This window comes from Amblyomma mixtum, chromosome 8 (assembly GCF_055824585.1).
Source record: "Amblyomma mixtum isolate Tamu chromosome 8, ASM5582458v1, whole genome shotgun sequence".
Taxonomy (NCBI): domain Eukaryota; kingdom Metazoa; phylum Arthropoda; class Arachnida; order Ixodida; family Ixodidae; genus Amblyomma; species Amblyomma mixtum.
This window is the reverse complement of record NC_143019.1, coordinates 51,288,132-51,309,539: the sequence shown is the minus strand read 5'-3', so window position 1 is coordinate 51,309,539 and position 21,408 is coordinate 51,288,132. Positions and strand designations below refer to the sequence as shown.

Below are 21,408 nucleotides of genomic sequence, written 5' to 3'. Positions count from 1 at the left end.
AGAAACATGTCATATATCTGCTTCCGAACCGCTATCAGAGCTATCTGCACGATCTGCATCAGCCACAACCCTAGCTGAAACGAACCTGCAAATGCCCCTCAAGAAGGCACTCCAACCTGCCACGGCCGCTAGCAGCTGCAAGAGGAACGACCGCGATGTCATCATAATAGGCCGATTCCACTGGCTGGATGATGGATCCTACTCCGAGGGGCATTTGCCGATTCGGAGCGAGAGAAAAAAAAAAAAAGCTAGCAGCAGGAGTGTTTGAAAAAAGTATAAATAAATAAAAAGTACTATATCATCAACATCCGCCTATGCGTAGTCACACAAAAGCTATCCCCATAGCACACCTTCGCACTAAACGAACCTTAATTCCTGCATGGTTCGGGCCGCGACGGATCTTCTTTCGTCACAGCTGCATAGCCCTACTGTGCATTACGCACGGCGACTGCGCTCGGGTGGATGCTGTACTGAGCAGCCTCCCTTCACACGAGAATCGACTCCATTCTGGGCAGTTCCCCTAACATAATCGGCTAATAGACACGTTCACGTCGATACATTTATACCGCGTAGTTTCTAAGTACAATATAGGAATAACTGTTGAAATCGCTAATTTGATCATGGAGTCCTCTTACGCTCCATGACCCAAGCCCTCAGTTCCGTACTTCAACAGGACGGTTTTTAACACCGCAGGCAAAAATCGAAACTCAATTCGCAAAATGCAGATAGGGGTGGTTAAGAGGGCTGGCGGAAGAGACTATAAAAGGTGCCAGAGGGGGAACCCTGGGTACCCTACGACCAGGTCCAGGCTGTCCGAGACTGGGCGGAAGGGGCAATTAGCGCTCCAATCCGAAAATCATTTACCGCTCAGCGGCCCACTGGAAGGAAAGCCCACTGAACTCCAATCAAAGCTGCACCGCGCGAAGACGCGTAATGAGTATACAGTCTAGCCCGGTTATAACGAAGTCGGCGGGAATCGGAAATCACTTCGCTATATCCGCTATTTCGTAATATGCGGACTACGAAAAAAAATGCAAACATCGGCATACCGATTTACTGCCGCTGAAAGAACTCGTCCAGCGTCCCTTGAACACGTTTCGCGAGTGCGGACTTCAGGATTGCGGCTTCCATACCATCCAACTGCGAACCAAAGATCTGGTCGAACTTCGGACTCCCGAGGTACATCCGTAGCGTGTCAACAGCTGCGATGGCCGCTGCGGAGGTGACCGGCTTAGGGCACAACTAGCATCGTCGCATTCGCTGTCGGCGGCGCTCTCCGCCAGGGTCTCTTCCATGACACTCCCGGCAACTTCTTCAGTCGTCAAGTACTCGGTGGCAACAAGGTCTTCGTCGGCGAAAACGAAGTCCATGTGGCTTAGACCCGCAGGCACAAGGAGAAATAGAGAACCGCGATTGGCCAAGACGGCCGCTCTCTGCGACGTCATCGAAAAAAAAAAAAAAATCGTCTCTGTTCTTTTTTACATTTTTCCCCTGCGCGGCGTGCTCTACCGCTCTACGCCGTGACGCCGTTCAAGGACGGCGTGCCATGCGATGCAGTGAAGCAACCTTTCGCTCCGCAGGAGAGCAGACGACGCCACGAAAGGACGCCGTCAGCCGCATTTTGCTCTTATTTTCGCGGAAAAAATCGCCTCAAGGACGCAAAAATGTGTTGATTGGCAGATTATTTTTCGGTTGGTATTAAATCTCTTCGTTATATCCGCTGACGCGCTCTTATTTACTTCGTTAAACCCGGACCCAAAATGTATTGAAAATGCAAAAATGGGAATGGGAAATTGAAATCCCTTCGTTATAACCGCTATTTCGCTATAAGTGGCTTCGTTATAAACGGGCTAGACTGTATATACAGTCGAACCTCGTAATAACGAAATAATGGATATAACGAAGAAATGACAATTCCTTTTGGAAGCTCGGCCAAGAAAAGGCTATAACGAAGCTACGGCTACAACGAAGTAATCGCCGGGCCCCTGCAACTTCGTTATAACGAGATTCAACTATATTTAACGGTGAAGAGGTGCGCGCAGAAACGTAACGTAATCAATCGTAAAACGTTCGTCACTCAGCGGGCGTGTGCTACACGCGAACGCGAGTCAACGAACTGCCACACAACGAGCTGGTCGTTCCGGGACGGAGGGAAAACACTCGACTGAGAGACGAGCAACACGGCCGCCGCCGTGTTTGTGTCTTCGGACCCCTCTTATCGCATTCCTCGTCCGCGAATATACCTTCTTGGCGTCACGGGAAAAACAACGCGGGGCAGTAGTGGATCCATCAGCCGCGAGTGCTATGCGAAGAGCGGGCTATGCTCGGTCGTCCATCACAAAACGCAACGACGCAGAAAAGGGAAGGTAGCCCAACACAAGCGCCAAGTATTTCGCTAAACGTAAAAAAAAGCGCTGGAAACAAATTTTGTACACACACACAAAAAAAATAAACTGCGGGACAAAGGTCCTAAAACACACGGGTTTCTCAAATTTTGCCGGCAATCCAAATAAAGTTTTTTTTCTTGCTCTGCTTCAACTTAGTTTTTATCTTTCTTCTTTTGAGGAGACAAGTGCGCGTATAAGCTGTAGCTGCTTTCGTATCTTCAGGACGTGTGTGTGCACACGCACACACATACGCGCGCGCAATAATAATTACCGATGAATCCCAGAAAAATACTTCTTGATAATGTTCACAAGATGACCGCAATCCTAACAACGAGGCAACCAAGCTATAAACTAAGCAAAGCAGGACGTTCAATGTACCAGTGCCTCGTCGATAAGATCAACCAAGCAAGAAGTGGCTTCTTTGTCAAGCATGAAGGGTTCCTGCTAGCACTACTAAGTATTTGTGGCTTTCCACGCATATCCGTTCTGCGGTACTGTGCTTGGCACTACAGAATCACGTCGCCGATCGCCCTAGTCACGGACCCACGCCTTCGACAAGTGCGAATGAAAGACACAATAGGGAGAGGGGGTCCTGCGGGAGAGGGAGATGTCAAAACGCCTCCTCTCTGGGCTGTTAATGCAAACCGGTTTCACTGCCGCTTCCACCGTGCCGGCGCCAGGTGCTGCGGGCGCTTCCCCGCAATGCACCCTCCTTAGCCGTGTTAATTTTTTTTTTATTCGAGCTGTTTGCTATTAGGCATAATGAAAAAGGGAAAGAAAGTTATACAAAGGAGTGTAAACAAGCCTCACTTAAAAAGCGGCAAAAGTTCCAGATAAAGCGATTATCCTGAGTCTACTTGTGATAGCAGCCCCAGCAGCATCACGTTGCCTACGCCGCGGTGGCTCAGTGGATATATGGCGCTCGCATTTCGATGGAGACGAAATTCTAGAGGCCCGTGTACTGTGCGATGTCAGTGTGCACACTAAAGAACCCCAGGCGGTCGAAACTTCCGGAGCCCTTCACTACGACGTCACTCATAGCCTTAGTCGGTTCGGGACGTTGAACCCCCCATAAACCTAAACCAAACACAGTTGCCGCTGTGTGTACTGCGCTGCGTGCAACAGGCACGAAAACCGAGACGGTCTGCTGCCAGCCTCGGTCACACGCGGGGACCACTGCTCGCGGGCACAGCGAGGCGCGAAACGAATCTCTCCGACACCGCGCCGAAGCGGAAAACGTCGCCGCCACGCAGGTATATATGAGGAACGACCGATACACGACACACGGGGGAACGCTGACGGCTGTCCGCGGTGGCTATGGACGACAGCAATGGACAAAAAGGGACAGTACTGGGGGAACAGGGGAAGATATACCGTCGAATAACACATTTTGTGCTTATTGTTCTGGCTTGTCACAGGAGACGAACAAAATATTGATGAACCTGGTGACCCTTTCTGGTGAAGTGATTACGGGTGAAAAAATGACAGGAACAGCTACACAGGTGGATCACAAAAAACTTTCTGCGGCGACCCGCATTGGAGCAATGCAAAAGCAAAACGTCCGCCTACTATATCGACGTCCGTGGCTGTTCTGACGTCCATGTACTATATCGATGCCCATGACTATTTTGACGTCTAAGTGCGTTTTTTTTCGCGTTTAATTAACTAATTATACCTCAACAACCAAATTTTTTCCCAAGGCAACATTTTATCGCACATTCCTCTTCATAGAACGACGTAATCGTGCGGACAAAATGACCTCGAGGTTTTTGGTTTGCTGGGTAAAATATTCGGATTAAAGCGTGGGTGTGAACGGAATGCAAAGGCAATCCATGTCGCCACGGACGAGAACAGGAATACAGCGGTTTGAGAGGCTAGGAATTATCAGGGACGGGAGTACGTGCATACAGGGTGGAAGAGAAATGGCGCACGCAGACTGCGAGAAAAGAGCAGCTATAAGAAAACGCTTACAAATTAAATTATCTTTTTTTTTCTTCTGTTCACCTGCGTTCTCTCCTCCTGTCTGCCTGTCTTCTTTTTTTCTTTCGTCTTATCACCCTACTCTATTTCACAGAGCCCCGTATCGGAAGTTTCCATCTTTACGACCCTGCCCAGCATGACGATCAGCTAACTGCAGATAACGTGGATTCTCGTATCCTTTCCGTCTTTGAAAGTTGGTGGCCAGCTGTTTCGATGCAACCTGAACTTCTGTACCTATCGCGCACACTTTCAAAGTTAGTCTACCTGTCACCTCTGTCTCCAAACCGGACGTGCTCATCCGTGGAACTTTCTCGAAGATTGCCGACGACGCCAAAGAAAGCCGCCGCTCCGAGAAGAACGGATGCAAGCACTTGAATAGCTCCCGTTACGTCATATAACCGAGGATTCGTGATTGGTTGCGCATCGATTCGGGCGAGCAACAGAGCCAAACAACCGGTCCGCAAGTTGGAAACTTTCGTCTCTGTGACAATCGCGGCGCGCGCTTCCGAGTCGGTTCCATGTTCGAAGACGCCGTTGGAAATGATGCAGCGAATGCAGCCTTAATCTACTTTTCGCCTTAGCGACTGATACGAAATTCACGCCCGAGGTTTGTTTCAACAACAATCGTCGTGCAGGTTTTCGCGCATTCCCGCCAGCTATACGCCTCACCAGTAGCGACTACAATCGTTCCTGTCGCGACGAATGCGAGACCATACTTAAATAGCGAATGTTTCACGAGGACGAGATAGAGTGGCCACGAGTCATGCCGCGATGGAAGGCTCCGAATTAATTGCGCGGTTTCTTGGGATTTTTCTTCGAAATCTTCGCGCACACGAGCTTTCTTGCGCTTCGCCTCCACAGAAACGTGGCCGTTGCGTCACCGCGCATATTCGCGTGACGTCACCGACATCGCATATGAGCGCCACGTAGCGGCAGAGAGAGTGACATGCTTGGTTGGTGCCGTTTCCACCACAACAGCTGCCGGAGAATTTGCCCGGTCACGCTTGGGCTCATTCAAGCGCGCATTGGGAGATCTTCAAAAGTTCGTCGCTTCAAGATCTTGGACTTCTTTGACTGAAGGTGGCCAGTGTTTGCGAACGATTACGCAGTACCAAGGGCGTCCGCAGAATTTTTTGAGGGGGGGGGGGCATTGGTTGTTGGCGCCGGAGGGGGGAGGGGGGGTATATTCGTAGCGAAAATTCACTATTTGCGGAGTAAATTTATTTATTTATATATAAATAAAAATAAGTAAAATACACACATGAAAGAAAATTACAAACAGCAAATTAAAGCGCGGCTAGGAGAGATATATTGGAGTTTATCAACAAAGAAACAATTAAAATTAATAAAAAATGCAAAGATACTATACGGGTTCTCGACTCACCCGAATCGATGACCAGCACACAGCACAATATGTTCACAAACACGCAACTACAGTCACTCAGTCAGTCTTCCTTGAACAGCAACTGTAGGCGCGTCGGATTTTTCAGGGCGAATTGTGTAATTACACGGGTGATAAATTCATTTCTGTGCTTCATTACACGCTCTCAGTGCACACTCTTGATTGGAAAAATGGTTGAACGAGTACGTTGAAAACAAATGATGACTATATTTACAACGAAAACTTATTTACAAGATAAATGCACGCTCGCAGCTTCATACACCTCGCTCCATCTTGCTCGCGCATCCGCACAGTCGAGCAACCGAAGACACACTGCTCGCCGCTCGTCGTTTTCTCGTCCGCTGTCTTGGTTGTTCTCACCTTCGTTGACAACCCGCCACTAAAAACACCGAAGCACAAACACAGAGGCGCGCCTTTTGGGGAACGCCGCGCGACTTCCGAGGGGAAGGGACACTCGCCACTTCGGTCGGAAAATTTGTTTTTGTGCTTTTATAGGGTTCAGAGCCCCAAAACGACTCAGGCTATGAGGGACGGAGTACAGAGTTTCGGATAATGTCGACCACCTGGGTCTCTTTACCATGCACTGACACGCACAGTACATGGGCGCTGTTGTGATTTGAGGCCCAGCCAGAGGTGACAGGCGAGCCAGGCAGGCGCCATCGGGCTGCGTTGACCAAAGGCGGTGGTTTTCGGAGAAGACGCAAGGAACGCTGGTGTGGGGGCGCCTCTGGAGACTGCGTCGCCGTGAACAAAAGCAGCTAATCTCCTTTGCCGAAGGTTCTGAAAGCGGCACTTCTACAGAACTGCGCTCTCCCGTGGATCGGAGGAGACAGCGAGCGGCGGCGGCGCCACCTCGTCGCCCGCTTGCCCCTGAGCAGCCCGACAAAGCGGGGGTGGACCGGTGGACACGGCTGATTTGTCCTTCCCTCCTCAAGAATTCTTCGGTGGCCGGCGTACGAACGTATCCTGATTACAGCGAGCGACCTGTGCCCTGTGCACTGTCTGCCTCCGTGTCGCTATCTCTCTAGACATCAAAGAAACAGACACCCGTCTCAAGACGGCTCGAAACACATGCTCGCCGGTGCCGCTGCATGTCTGCAACAGGTCGAACTTCAGCAGAGCTGACGGTGGCGTGGTTTGAAAACGGCGGAACGACGCGCGCCCGGACACGGCATTTTGCAGATGTGACCCAAAGCGTGGAAGCGGGGCTGCTTTTACCCTTTTGGCTGAGCGCACCACCGACCCTGGCGTGCGGTCATCACTCACGGTTCGAGTGAGTGATTTTCCAGGGGGGTGCAGCCGCCTCCCCTTGCTCCCCCCTCCGGACGCCCATGCGCAGTACTCGAATTTTGCGGAAACCGCGCGACCAGGCATGGCGTTCAACTAGGCACAGAGCCTAGGCCGCTATATATGCACCCGTTAGCGTGACAAAATGGCGGTGTTGTGACGTAGGTGAATGCGCCTTAGCGTGGATCACAGCATTTCACATCTTGGTTCCCCCAAAGTAAACCAATCACACCGAGAGGGCGATAATGACAGCACGCTGACGCTCGTACCTTGTGGGGACACACTTTATTCGTCCCCTGTGGTTCGCTTCCCCGCAATGCATCCTCCATATCCATGTTAGTTACTTTAACTAACAAGGAAGGGCGCCGGAGTCGCAGCGACACGAGCGCCACGGATGGCGTTTGCTGAGCGCGCGCGGGGTGATGGACCTCTTCGGCTTGGGACCTGGGAAGCGCGCGGACGTTCACGTGCGACGCTCTGCTCTTCGCCGGTGGGCGGCCTCGTGGCGGGAAGATGCTCCCGCCAGCTCGTCCCGTCCGGCCTCGGAGTTTCCCCCTTGCCCTGGCGTGGGCGAACATTCGCTCGTAACCGTGCTAGGGAGTCGGACGTCCTCGATCCCTCAGCGTATTTTGTTGCTAGCTGGCGTTATTGTTGTTGTAGTAATAAATGCCTTCTTTGTGTCAGCCAGAGAGTCGTCCCTTTGTTTCCCTAAGAGCATGGCCCGCCGTGGTCGGCGTGCGCTCGGTATAGCGTACACAACCACGGGGTGGGGTCCGGCGGTTTTGAACGGTGTCAGCCGCAGTTAAACGAGGAGAACGTATTTATCTCCCCAATTTAAAACCCCACAACCTCGATCGACCATAACCGGGACACTAACGACAAACTGAAGTTGACTTGTATCAGTAGATTACCGTGTTCTAAAGACAAAATCGCTACCTGCACTCAAACCGGAATGTTTTTAAGCTAGTAATTATCGAATACCGAAGCAGAGGTGTCGCTGCAACCGGTCGTTTTTCGCGAGCAAACTGCGGAGTGTCAAAACAGTTTTTTGGCGAGGATAACTTGAGGTATACAGGACAACACCGCCATTCACTTCCCCATCGGCGATCACCGAATCCTTCTTAGGTCTTGACGGCACGAGTAGCGGGAAATTTTTCGAAATTTATGCGATTTTCTCCGTAACAAAGGCGCCCTTTGCTGGCGGACGAACACCAATTTCGCCAGAAGAAACAACAGAACCAATTTTTTACCACGAACAAAAGTTGGAAGGTGTTGTCCTCGGTGTTCACAGCACTGGTAGTATCGCACAATCCGCTGCATGTGCCACGTGGCTACAACGCAAGAGGCTAAATTAAGCTAACACGCAGCAAGTGGAACGCGTGTACTACGAAGGGGGTACAGTTCGCATCATTGAGCAGCGACGGGCGACGTGTAATGAGCACGTGCACAAAACGCACCTGTTTACCGGAATGCTTGCAGAAGTTGCATGCAACGCCGGAAGCCTTTGCGCGCCAGACTATATGAATATTCGCGTTGCGACCGCACACTAAGCCGGTCATTTCTAGATCGGGTTCGATTTCCGAGTATCCCACCACGCAGTTTAGGCCTACAATGTCGAAGGCGCGGAGCACCAAAGCGTGGCCGTACGGGTGTCAGTGGCACAGTGCATATCCGATGTGAAAAAGAAGCAGCCGCGGTCCTTGCGCGCGTACGTGAGTGCGCATTTATTATTTTTTTCTTTTCCCCCTAGGTCGCGGATAGCAGCAACAGCGGATGGCCGGCATCCGCATTCTCGGGACGGTCAACACAAAGAAAAGGGCGGCCGCGCGACACCGGTAGACACGCACCGTCGGCCCTCCACTATGAGTGTCCCGTTTCCGCCCTCTCATCAAAGTTCTTCCCTCGTATATTGCTCCGTTATTTTTTTTTCTAGCAACGGGAGGGGGGCAGTTGACACAAAGCGATCGCATGGGCGTGAGGTTTGGACGCCTGCAGCATGCTTTTTTTTTTGTTTTGCAATGGCGCGACGGTTTGCGCATGCGCAATCTCCTGCCCGCTACGTCTAGTCCAGCAAACCAAAAAAACCTCTCAGAGACGTCTAGCTAGACGTCTCAGAGGTTTTTGGTTTGCTGGGAGCCGCCCATGCGCACACCGGCCCGCTCGCGCCGAACCCTCTTTTTCAACACACGGGCGCGGCAAGCACGAAGACGATGAACTCCTTAATTTTAAAAAAGAAACAACAAAAAGAAAACTTCACGGGACGTTTGCCACCTGCAATGCGAACTTCAGGGACAGCTTCGACGGCACGCAGTGCAGAAACTTCGTGGCATAGGCAGCAAAGCTTGTCAGGAGCGCCCGGAATCCGAACGGCGTCTGAGACACTGAGCGTCACTCGATCGCTGGGGTTTAGCGTATATTGCTCAAAGGGTTTATTCTTTTTAGCACCGCACACCAACAGCACGCTCCGAAGAAGACGACTAAGGGGATCGAGCTTGAGGGCGGCGCTCCTTGAAGCGCATATTCCCTCCACAGAGCAATGGCGAGGAGGCGACACATTCTGCTGGCGCCAATCAGCAGGCGCCGCCTCCCAGCACCCCTCGCTATCTCTTCCCTCCGCGCGCTTTCCCTTTCCCTTCCTTATCCCTACGCACGCCGCCAGGACAACGCAGCGATCTCGGGAAACGAGGCATCAACAGCTATCGCCGTAAGATACGTCGATACTGCGCGCTCGGCCTGTACTGATGTAACGCGCGTTCGCCCCAGGGCGGACTTGAGGTCTGAAGAACCCCACCGACTACCCCCGTTCTGCTAATGCATTTTGAAAAATGCGTTGTGCTCATATTTGCCGCGAAGCTTTGTGTAAGCTGTTTGTTTGCACACGTTCAAGGCCAGCGGCACGCGGCTTTATCACTTTATGACGCGAGATGCGACCAGGTTTATCTCAAACGCTCGCAGCCACGTCTAACAGCTTACACGTCGTTCCAGATTGTCGTAGTTACTTTTGGCGCCTTATCTCGAAAGTTCTTTTCACAGCTTTAAATTGCGGCCGAGAACAGCGGTGATTCTGTTCTTCGACGACCGCCGAGTAGGTTTGCTGCTATCCGCACCTCGGAGTTGTTAAGATCTTAGTGGGCGCAAGTCAGCCCTATAAAGAGTTTCATTTGAAATCTTTTCACTGTCTCCTTGACTTCTGGAATGCCGAGTCGTTAAGTTTTGTGAGCGAAAGTCAGTTTATTTTAAAATCCTTTCACTATCTCTCTGACTTCTGGAAAGATGACTGAAAGGTGCACTAAAGAGGAATCTGAACTCGTCTTTTTACCGCGGGAAATCGACCTACACGTTCCGAGCATCCTTAGAAACTTCGAGTTATTGTCCTGTTCGGCCAATTTCCATAATTTAAATCGGATTAGACGTCCCGGCTCCCGCTTTTTTATTTTAACTCACAGCTGACGGTTGGAGGAGTCAACCAATCTTTAAGCCAGTGCCGTGTCGGCTTGCCACTCTGCCATCGGCGGAGTGATACGTAGTGATCGGCGAAAGCAAACAGCCCATGCATATTTTTATTTCTGTGGGCCTCATTTGCAGCTATGTTGCCTATGACTGGACCTATTTATTCACGGAAAGCTAAAAAATAAAATCGAAAGCGAAGCCGCCATGTGACTGCCTGAAAGGCAGTCACATGGCGGTGAGTTCATAAAAAGGCTAGAGCCGGGATGTTTAATTCGATTTAAATTAGGGAAATCAGCCGCAGAGGACAATAATTCGAAGTTTCTAAGCAAGCTTGGAACGTGTAGATCGAGTTCCTGCAGTAAAAAGGCGAGTTCAGATTCATCTTTAGTGCACTTTTAAGTGGCAGCAAATCTTGTCTGAAAACTGCAAGAAATTCCAGCTGTAAAACTCGTGCTTGGACAAAAAGACAAACAGTGGCCTCTAGTCAGCACCGTTCAAAATATTACTAATACTTAACTCATACTTAAAACATGTGGTATTTCTAAGAACAATATTATGGATACCTTTAGGGTTGGCAAACAAGAACTATGCTAAGTATTCGAATACTTTGTCACAGTAAAGGTACATGCAGATGGCCTGTCATTAGGATAGATAAGGCCGTTCAATAAATTATACCCCCCTTTGTCAAAAAGTTAGGTCTTGAAGCTGCTGACCATTAACTACAAATGCATGGGGAAGTGACGTGATCAACCATATGGCTAGAACCTGCTAACCTAGGCAAAGGCTGCACTGTGTGGTCCCAGCGCCTTCTACGTTATAAATTTGTGTTTCAAAGCTCAGTTCTGAGGTCTCCTTCAAGTATATTAATGTAGACGGCAAAGATTTCGTATGAAGATGGTGTAGCTACAGTGAAACGTCGGTACAGCGAACAAGTAAAAAGTCGTATATAACTTCGCCATAGCCAGCCAAAATTCATAATATAAAATTTCATCAGAAACGCGCGCAGCAGCAGCACAGTTTAGTCACTGAAGGGACAGCAATTCTGGTGATCGTTACCAGAGAAACGGAAAGATGTTTTCCTAGGTTTTGGCAGCGTTTCGAAGACCACAAAAAACTGAGCACCAGTTAGGCTAGCTCCCCCGCACAGCACCACAAGTGCAGGTTAAAGGTGCACTGAAGGGGAATCTGAACTCATGTTTTTACCACTGGAACTCGATCTACATGTTCCGAGCGTTCTTGGAAACTTCGAATTATTGCCCTGTGCGGCCGATTCCCTTAATTTAAATTGGATTAACATCGGGCTCCCACCTTTTTTTTTAATTCCCCGCAAATGGTGGGAGGAGTTGACCAACCTTCAACCCAGTCCCGTGGTAGCTTGCCGCTTTGCCATTGGCAGAGTGATATGTAGTGATCGGCGAAAGCAAAGAGTCCACGCATATTTTTATTTCCGTGGGCCTAATTTGCAGCTATGTAGTGACTACACCTATTTATTTACGGAAACCTAAAAGAAACAAAATAAAAATGAAAGCAAAGTCGTCACGCGACTTCCTGAAAGGCACTCCATGCGTTGGTCAACTCCTCCCACTGTATGCAGGGAATTAAAAAAAAAAAGCGGAAGCCGGACGTTAATCCAATTTAATTAGGGAAATCGGCCGCACAGAGCAATAAATCGGAGTTTCTAAGAATGCTGGGAACGTGCAGGTTGAGTTCCCATGGCAAAAAGACGAGTTCAGATTCCTCTTCAGTGCACCTTTAAGTGCTGGCTACTGTGGCTTCTCTGCATCATAGTCGTGTCGTGTGGAAAGCGGTATGTTAGAGCGAAAGCTATCGCCGTTTCACCACCTCTGCGACAGCCGACATGAGTGCAGGATGGTTACTGCAAGTTTACAACCACCGGTGCTGCTTCCATGGCGCCGTCAACGGATGGCAGAGATGTGAACGCGTGTTGACTGCCGGACTGAAACCCTACAAGGTGCTGTTGGCGAGTGCAAGATGAAAGTGGAAACCTTGGCGCGAACGTTTGCCGCATCACCACCACTCACTTGAGCAGTGCGGCGAAGCCTGCCGCTTGCCATTCGAACAGGCACAGTTTGACACTACACTCGGGAAATTGATATACCCGTTTCATGGCCAACCGTGTTGGATATATAAAGTAGAAATTGCATGCATTTGTCAAAAATATGTACGAAGTGTTCAATATAGTCAATAATTCGTAATATCCGTGTTTGCTATATCGAGGTTTGACTACTCTCTTCTAAAAATCAAAACTGCTTGTCTACTACTGATCTCGCAGTAAAAATGGCCACTGCACTTTGAACTTGCATTTAAATGGCACTGATTCAAGGTCACAGAGGTACAGGCGCGGCCGTAAGTAAACGGAGCACGCTATTGCATTCGAAGTGCAACCACGCTTTCTCCATTGGAAATGAAGAAGCGTTGTTTGTCTACAAGAAAGCCAACCAACCTTCGCTACCAGCATGCGCGCACCACTGCTGGAAATTTCAATTAGGTGACGCGTGAAAAATATTCGAAGACAGTTGCGCGCTCCATTTACTTTTGTCCGCGCCTATATGTGTTTTACAAAAATAAAGCAGTGGTTGCCCCACTTCAAAAGTCTTGCTAAAAGAAATGCAACGTGCAGCCTACCTTGACTGTTGAGCTTCCATTGTGGATGGAAATATCTCTTCTTCGAAACTTCCATCATGCTGGAAAAGAAAATAATACAAAGCTTTTTACTCAGCAGCTCTAACATTTGCTCTTTACAAGATAGAGCGAAAGCTCATTAATTCGAACTTCAAAGGACCAGAAAAAATGTTTGAATTATCCGAAAGTTCGAATGACCCTGAAAAAACTCAAGATTTGCTCGCAGCACAGTGAATTTGGCGAAAGACTAGGCAATGGTTGCCCAGTTTTAAGAGGGGGGCAGCGTGGAAATGACTGTGTTTCACGTTTTTGTCAATGCTTTAAAGTGTGCATACTGTCAGGAGCATCGAAGCAGAACTGCTAGAAAATCTTAAGGGCCTCCCGCATCCTTTCACACCCATCACATGTGGCACTGTCGCCTGTGAGAGGCTTCATTGCACAAACAGTGAACGGCACAAGACAAGCGCGCAGTTTAGGCGCATTGGAAAAAGGAAACCACACGGACACAAGCAAAGAAAACGGCACTGAAAGCGGAGAGAAAAAAAAGGGGGGGGGGGATCAAGCATATCAGCATCCAAAATGATGCTCAGCTGGGATCATGGATGGGTGGGATATGTTCGCTGGGTGGTGATGCTGGCGGGTCGAGCCGCTGTTGCTGCGGGCTAGCGCGATGCTCAGGAAAGCGAAACCGAAACTAAGCAGCTGGAGTGCTCTCGAATGCCGTTACGCTTGCTGTTGCACGCACATCAGAGGTGCACGAGCGACTATGCAGCATGGAATTAAGTTCTGTGTCGGGCTATTCTCGCACTCTTGCCGGACCATACCCGGGTCATACCCGGACGCAGACTCCCTTCGGGAGCCCGTTCAAACTAACCGGTGCGAGAATCGGTACGAATTTGCGAGCATTCGACGGCATAGACTCATTCCTTAAAGGTGCACTGAAGAGGATTCTGAACTTGTCTTTTTGCCGCGGGAACTCGATCTACACGTTCCTAGCATTCTTAGAAACTGCAACTTATTGCCCTGTATGGCCGATTTCCCTAATTAAATCGAATTAACGTCCAGCTCCCGCCCTTTTTTTTTAATTCTGCCTCGTACGATCGGTGGAGTCGACCAACGCATGAAGTTCCTTTCAGCCAGCTCCGTGGAGGCTTTGCTTTCGCTTTATTTTGTTTTTTAGCTTTCCATGAATAAATAGTTTCATTCGCAGATAATATAGCCGCAAAATAAGCCCGCAGAAATAAAAATACGCGCGGACTATTTGCTACTATGGACTACTACGTATTACTCCGCCGATGGCAGAGCGGCAAGCCGCCACGGGACTGGGTGAAAGGTACTCCACGCGTTGGTCGACTCTGCCCACCGTACGAGGCAGAATTAAAAAAAAAGGGCGGGAGCCAGACATTAATTCGATTTAATTAGGGAAATCGGCCATACAGGGCAATAAGTCGCAGTTTCTAAGAATGCTGGGAACGTGTAGATCGAGTTCCCGCGGCAAAAAGACAAGTTCAGATTCCTCTTCAGTGCACCTTTAATACAATTCTGAACATGAGTGGTCTCTCACCGGTATCAGGTTGGACTGGAGCAAGTCCTTGCGAAGGCAGCCAGCACGGAGAGCACACAGTGCCAGCAGAGACTGCAGCAGGGCAAGCACTTCGCCGGCTTCCTTCGTCTTCTTTTTGGGCTCTTCTTGCGGTTGTTCAGAGTCGGAGGCACCGTCGTACGACGGCTTCGCGTCCTGTATGTCCTGCAGCGCTTTCAGTCTCGGCAGGAACCGCTGCAGCTGGTCTTGCAGCACCTGGGAGTCCAGAGAGAAGAAAGAAGGCAGTTTGGTTTCAGGCTCAGTAATGTTATCTTTCGCATGTGAATGCATTTTTTCTCATTCAAATCAAGATTACACTAGTTTAAAAATTCGAAGAGCGAGCAATTACACCTATTAGATGACCTGTGTAATTCTGCAATAAACTTCTGGTAGCTACTTTGAGCAGCAACACTTTGCAGCAATAAATTTCTGGTAGCTACTTATAGCAAACACACTTTGCAGCAAAACAACTTTCGATAGCCATGGAGATTTCAAAGTTTATTTAAACTGTGGTCGTTGAGACTGAGCCAGGCTACTGACCAGGATCTGGCGGTAGCGGGCGACCAGAAGCCGTGGTGGCAGGTTGGCATCTTTGTCCCGTCCCTTGAGCCACTTCCTGGTGGCGATCATCCACAGAGCCAGCTGTTCGAGGGCGCTGCCATAGTGTGGGCAGCGCAGCAGGGCCCAGCGTAGTCGCTCTTGGTAGTTCCATGCATTCTGACATAATCTGTCCCACTCTGCAGTGGCAGCCTGCAGAGACAAATGTTTCCACCAAGAGTCAGCAAAACAGGAACACACTGAGGAGTGAAGCACAGTTTGGCAATAAAGCAAGCTTCTGAGTTTATCTGTATTCCTCGACAGTTTTCATGAAAGCAAAAAAAAAATAGAGCAGATGGGTTGATTAGTGTAGGAAGCGAGAGAAGTACAGCTCAGCTAACAGATTAGTGCTGCGAAGGAGCCACTAATGAGGTGTGACAGAAATTTACACGTGAATGAATATGCCGCACCTTCAGCCTCTTCTGTAAATGGGGGTCCTTTATCTTTTGTCCCTGGAGCCAATCCAGGAGAAACTTGTACCTGCGGCACTCGTCAAGGAAACCCTGGAAGACAAGATCCACGAAGGCGTCAGTTTGACTCTTCGCTAAACTACCATATCCATTCAAAGTTGAGAACAGGTGAAGCCACACATGTGCAAATAAATTGACCACTACCACTGGCCTCAGACTGATGTCCACTCAGCAGAAAAAAGAAAACTGACCCAGGAGAAAGAATGCAGGACTTACGCCATGAGTGTCAACAAGAGACGTCAATTCTTCGAGGTCTTCTGGGATCTCGTCTGGTCCGAATTTGTCTGGCACTGTTGCCAACCACTGTTCGAAACGTGCCAAGGCCTCCTCCACGTCTGAAACTTCGGGCCGTTCTTCCTCTTCTTGTTCGAGGGCTTTCTCGGGAGCTACCGCTTCCAGCAACTCGGTCAACTCGTCTGAACAAGTGAAAAAAAAAGGAGAAACAAAACTGTTTTAATCCTTTGGTTCTGATGTAGAAAATGACGAGGTTTGAGTGAGGAAGGTTCTGCATACACACCATCAGCCTCACTGCTTTCTGATGGACCTCGCATACGTCGAAGACGCTGAGCATTGTTGATGTTGCTGGCAAGCACAACTACTACTTGTTGCTGGATAACAGAGAAAGAAAGAAAAAAATTCCAGTGAACTTCACAAAGAATATCATGACCCGCTACACTATGTACGGTGCTACTTGAAAACAGGACTTCACAATGAGCTGTTGAAATTTGGGAAGCATAAATACTAGACTTCAAAAATTCACTTCACTTGCAGCTATAGCTTCTAAATAAAAGAGAGAAGGTTCTGAATTTCACAAAAGTAGTAAAATATACTTGTGCATTGGCAACTAGTAGAAGTGGTTCATTAAAGCACTGCCGTGAGATATTTCTGCCATTAGTACAAACGACCTTTAAGACCCTGCAATGTTCAGAAATGCCAACAGAGAGATTGAAGCACACAATGCACTGACAATACAACCGGTAGAAAAAAAAAAAAAAATTAATCCTTCTAAACTGCTCTTTATCCATGTCGTGCACCTCCTTCCATTGAAATTTTTGCAATTACTTACAAGGTTCTGCGAGGCTGCTCCGGCGATAGGAAGCTTTTCTGGTTCCGCCTCGCCGGACTCTGTAGTGATGGGTGGAATGACTGATGAAGACGCCATGCCTGTTTGGGAGAATGGAAGCTCAGTAAAAAATCCCAAGACCAGCAGGCACAGTACTCGAAACTAAAGGCAGAATATTTTACATGCAAACAGGACCCGCATTTAAAATCCACCACATTTTCACAAAGCAGCGTCTTGCGACAAAAAGATGCTGTAACAGAAACTGAAAGTGTGGAAACTATGTCAGCTCAGAGTTCAATACTAATTGCAGCTAGGCACTGGCTTACAGCACAACTCCAAAACTCTCTGTTTACGCTTTTTGTAAGACAGAAATATTGCAGAAAGATTTTTTTGTTGTTGCTGCGGCTCCAGACAGGTCGGGGCAACACAACGAAAGGTGCAACTAAAGCAGCATGGAAGAGTTCCCATGGACACTTACTGGTTAATTGTTGAGTTGGCTGAATTTCTTCTTCGGTTGGCTCTCGATCCTGCAAGACAATGGGCACTTCAGCTGAGGATTAACAACTTACTAGAAAACAACACCGTACAGTAAAATGACAAAAGGTGAAACATGAAGAAAAAAAATAAGAAAATTATCGAATTACTAGAAGCTGCCCTTCGCAGCTTCAGTCTTATCACACAAAAGGAGCTATCTTGTGGATATGCACAGCAGACAGTTCTAGTTTTGTTCAGACCTATTGATAAAATTGTTTACCACAACCTAGACACCTTTATCGATACATGCTTTTATCTTTCCAATATGCCATCTAGAAACGGAGCACATTTTTTGCAGGTGTTTCTCTCTCTCACTCCACTCCCCCACCACCCCCTTTCTTTCAGAACTCCCTTCTTACCTCTTACTTCCATGTCTATACTTCTAATTTGCACAAAACAAAGTTGTTTTAGAGCCCCAGTGATCTGCACTCCTTAAAATGACCTCTGCTCAGCAAAAACTACAAAGCTGCACACATACTGCACATCGCTCAAAAACTTTCACGTGGCAGGATAGGGCTTAGTAGAAGTGAAATTGATCAGTGACGGGTCATTTGTTTATGCGCACGGATAGGTGAGAGCTGGTTCCCGACCAATAGCTGGCAGTAAAAAAAATCCTGGCTGTGATCAAACGGCATACTTCAATGATTAGCAATCCACCGGCCTTTTTCCGTAAGATGTGGTGCCCTCTGGGGAGTGGGTGAAAACTGTTTGAAAACATACGCACGAGGCATATGCATGCACAATCTGGTTCCGCAAAGGGTGTACAAGTGTGCGTATAATAGCTGCCGCCATCTGTCACTTGCGCTAACACGAACTGTGCATGCACAGTAGGAGCTGGCGGTTTGGTTTCAACCAGTGGAGCTGAGGCTTCTTTAAATTGCACTGATATCACACATTATACGCGCCTCTAGGATTTCGTCTCCATCGAAGCCCGACACTGCCCTCTACTATGGCGTCCCTTATAGCCTGAGTCGCTTTGGGACGTTAGATTCCATTAACCAACCCAAACCAATAAACACTTTTAACAAAGGGGTAACAGAGAGAATGAGGGGAACCTCTTGTCTTGTAGGTACGATGTCAGTTACTTTAAGAGAACTGACAGTCAGGAGTATGAACAGTCAAAAGCAGAGCAACACAACTGGATGACACATTAGGGTTAGCATTGTTTCATTTTCTGCAGCGCTGCTTATACCCTGCGGACCAACTATCCCAGCTGCTGCAGTTTGCCTAACTTCGTAAAACTCATGGCGAGACAGGAAGCACAAGAAATGCGCGTTTTTTTCTTTTCCCCGCTGTTCAGCTGGGCCACTGACCGGGGTTGCAGCCAGGGCCCCTGCTCGCTGGCACAGGTCTTGCCAGTAGAAGTGGAGCTCTCCCAGCGCTGGTCCCATGGCAATGCCGGCCAGCAGCAGACCATGCCGCTCCACTTCGTTGCCGGCAGCCTTCAATGCGCTCAGCTGTGAGCTGCCTTGCAGCAGTTCCTCCTGCAGTGCCTGCAACGATTATTTATTTATTTATTTACCTATTAATTTAGAGTACCCCCAAAAGGCACTCATTAAAAAGGGTATCACACAGGTTGGGGCAGGTCCCAATACTCATTAAATGAAGCCTGAATTGACCTGGGCTTGGGCAGGGCATGTAATGTGAAGGCAAGATAACCGCTGGTCTTTCATGGTAACTGAGTGGATTCCAAGAGAAGGCAAGCGTAGCAGGGGGAGGCAGAAAGTTAGGTGGGCGGATAAGGTTAAGAAGTCTGTGAGCATCCGGTGGCCACAACTGGCAAAGAACACGGTTAACTGGAGAGACATGGGAGGGGCCTTTGCCCTGAAAAGGGCGTAGTCAGGCTGATGACGAATTCAAGAATTCCGCAAAACTTGCAAAAGGAGTAAAGAGACACAACTCCCATGCTCTCCACACATAAGACAGATGTTTCTTTCACAAAGGGCTAACAGTGAATGGAAGGTAAGTTTATTTTGAATTTATATTTCATGAATCAGAGCTGCCTCAAACTACGAGGGAGAAATGAAGCCATCATGAGGTAAAGAAAAAGTAAACAAAAAAAAAACCTGCGCATGAAACAGCCTAATATTGCAAGATTGTGGGCACCTAGGGTGCCGATAAGCAAAGAAGAAATCAGTTCTTAACACTGATGGCACTACTGACCCATGTGGCACCGCTCATTTGGATATATTCATGAATGATATCAAATGCAACTTTTTTAATTGCAGCTCAGCAATTCTTTTTGCAACCCATTTGGTTCCAGTTGCTAAGTGTTCTGTTTATAGCTGGAGACACTGTTTCTCACAATGGGCTAAGTGGCAATGCACAATGACTGCATCATATTAAACTGAGCCTGAATTAATTATCTTTGCTCGTGGCAGGCAAGGCACCCATTCCCCTTCAGTTCATCCCTGAAGAAGTTTCTCTGGTAGTGAATAGGGCGCAGAACAACAAATGGTGACCAGTGGGTGCAAACAATAAGTCAGCACACCTAGCATGCACTCAGACACAAGCTGTGCTGAACCCAGAGGGCAGGTGGAGGCACTAGTATGCAAGCTGCTCTGGGACTCTAGACGAGTGTGTGGATTTTTACACAATGGAAAGCTCAGATAGATGCAGTTAAGACTACTAAAAGAAGGATACATGCCAGTTTAAAGTTACGCCATACAATGGGACCCAACTGTGTGACAGATACAAACCGGAAGAATAGGAAGCTGAGACACATTCTGAGACCAATACGAAACAGGACATACCTGGAGGTCGTCGTCCTCTGTGCCATGTCCAAGCTCAAGGCGGCTGAGGGCCACATCCTTCTCAACCAGCCAGAGTGCCAGTTGCTCGCGGAGGTTGTCCCAGTGCTCCCAGGTCTCAGCCGCTCTGCGGAAGCGTTCTAGAGAATCCTGTACCGAGCGCCTTCTAGCGAGCCAGCCGTTGTAAGTCTTGGTGATGGACTTGTGAAGGCTGTCGTCGATAGGACAGTCCCGCACCAGGTTCTCGTATTGATCAAAGGCGTTGTTCAGCGGAGCCTCCAATTCCTGGAGTTCTGGCTGGAGGGCCTGCGGATGAGTCAACCAGGTTGTGAAGCGCCTGCTCACAATAGGGCCACAGCTTGTGAGACGGCAGCTGCTCTCGCGAGATCTGGCTTTTAAAATGGATTTTATTCGTCAACACTAATGGCTCATGGGCATTTAATGGCATGGCTTCTGGGTCAGCTAGCATGCATGACAGGCAAGCATAAAACTTCAGTTTAAAATGCTGCCAGAAATTTAATAGCAAGTGTTAGGCTACCGCCATTTGATATGAGAGACAGCGCATAGTATTGAGCGTTGCAAAGCACTCTGTTTAAGGGGGGACACTGGTCTTGAAAAAAAAATTTTTATTAATGAAGTCGCAGCTACAAAATCTTCAGGGAATATGATTTTTGTGTGCTGATTCTAAATACGTCATTTAATTTCAGGTAAAACAATTCCTTGAGCACTTATGCACTTTTTATGCTAGTATTTTGCAAAGAGTTTTGAAGAAAATTTGATGCGGGAAACTCACTGAAATGTATGCCATTGGGTTCTCTTGACACCAAGGAATACAATAAGGGTAAAATTGTCTTCCTGCCTATCATAGAACTTAAGTTATAGGGTTTTGAAGTTGTCGCTTCAGAAATGAGAAGGAAAGTGTGTATTCCTGTTTCTGAAGTGGCAGCTTCAGTACCCTATAACTCAAGTTCTATGAGAGCCAGGAAGACAATTTCACCCTTATTGTATTCCTTGGTGTCAAGAGAACCCAATGGCATACATTTCAGCGAGTTTCCCGCAGCAAATTTTTTTCAAAACTCTCTGCAAAATACTAGCATAAAAAGTGCATAAGTACTCAAGGAATAGTTTTACATCAAATTAAGTGACATATCTAGGATCAGCGCACAAAAATACATGTGCCCTGATAATTTCATAACTATGACTAAATTAATAAAATTTTCTTTTCAAGACCAGTGTCCCCCCTTAAGCGAATAGATTTTTGAG

General features: G+C 48.3%; 1 protein-coding gene across 12 annotated transcripts in view; it reads right to left on the bottom strand.

Moving 5' to 3' along the window:
- LOC149332392 (uncharacterized) overlaps positions 1–21,408 on the bottom strand; it is a 372,379-nt gene that overhangs the window by 2,758 nt on the left and 348,213 nt on the right. For all 12 annotated transcript variants that reach the window (XM_089557313.1, XM_089557304.1, XM_089557316.1 and 9 more), the window contains 10 exons: positions 20,149–20,451; positions 18,709–18,888; positions 17,340–17,388; positions 16,865–16,962; positions 16,316–16,406; positions 16,015–16,214; positions 15,739–15,831; positions 15,272–15,481; positions 14,714–14,947; positions 13,153–13,211 (listed from right to left, as the gene is read on the bottom strand). In XM_089557313.1, the coding sequence (XP_089413439.1) occupies positions 13,153–13,211; positions 14,714–14,947; positions 15,272–15,481; positions 15,739–15,831; positions 16,015–16,214; positions 16,316–16,406; positions 16,865–16,962; positions 17,340–17,388; positions 18,709–18,888; positions 20,149–20,451 (1,517 nt within the window). The remainder of the gene's footprint in view (positions 1–13,152; positions 13,212–14,713; positions 14,948–15,271; positions 15,482–15,738; positions 15,832–16,014; positions 16,215–16,315; positions 16,407–16,864; positions 16,963–17,339; positions 17,389–18,708; positions 18,889–20,148; positions 20,452–21,408) is intronic.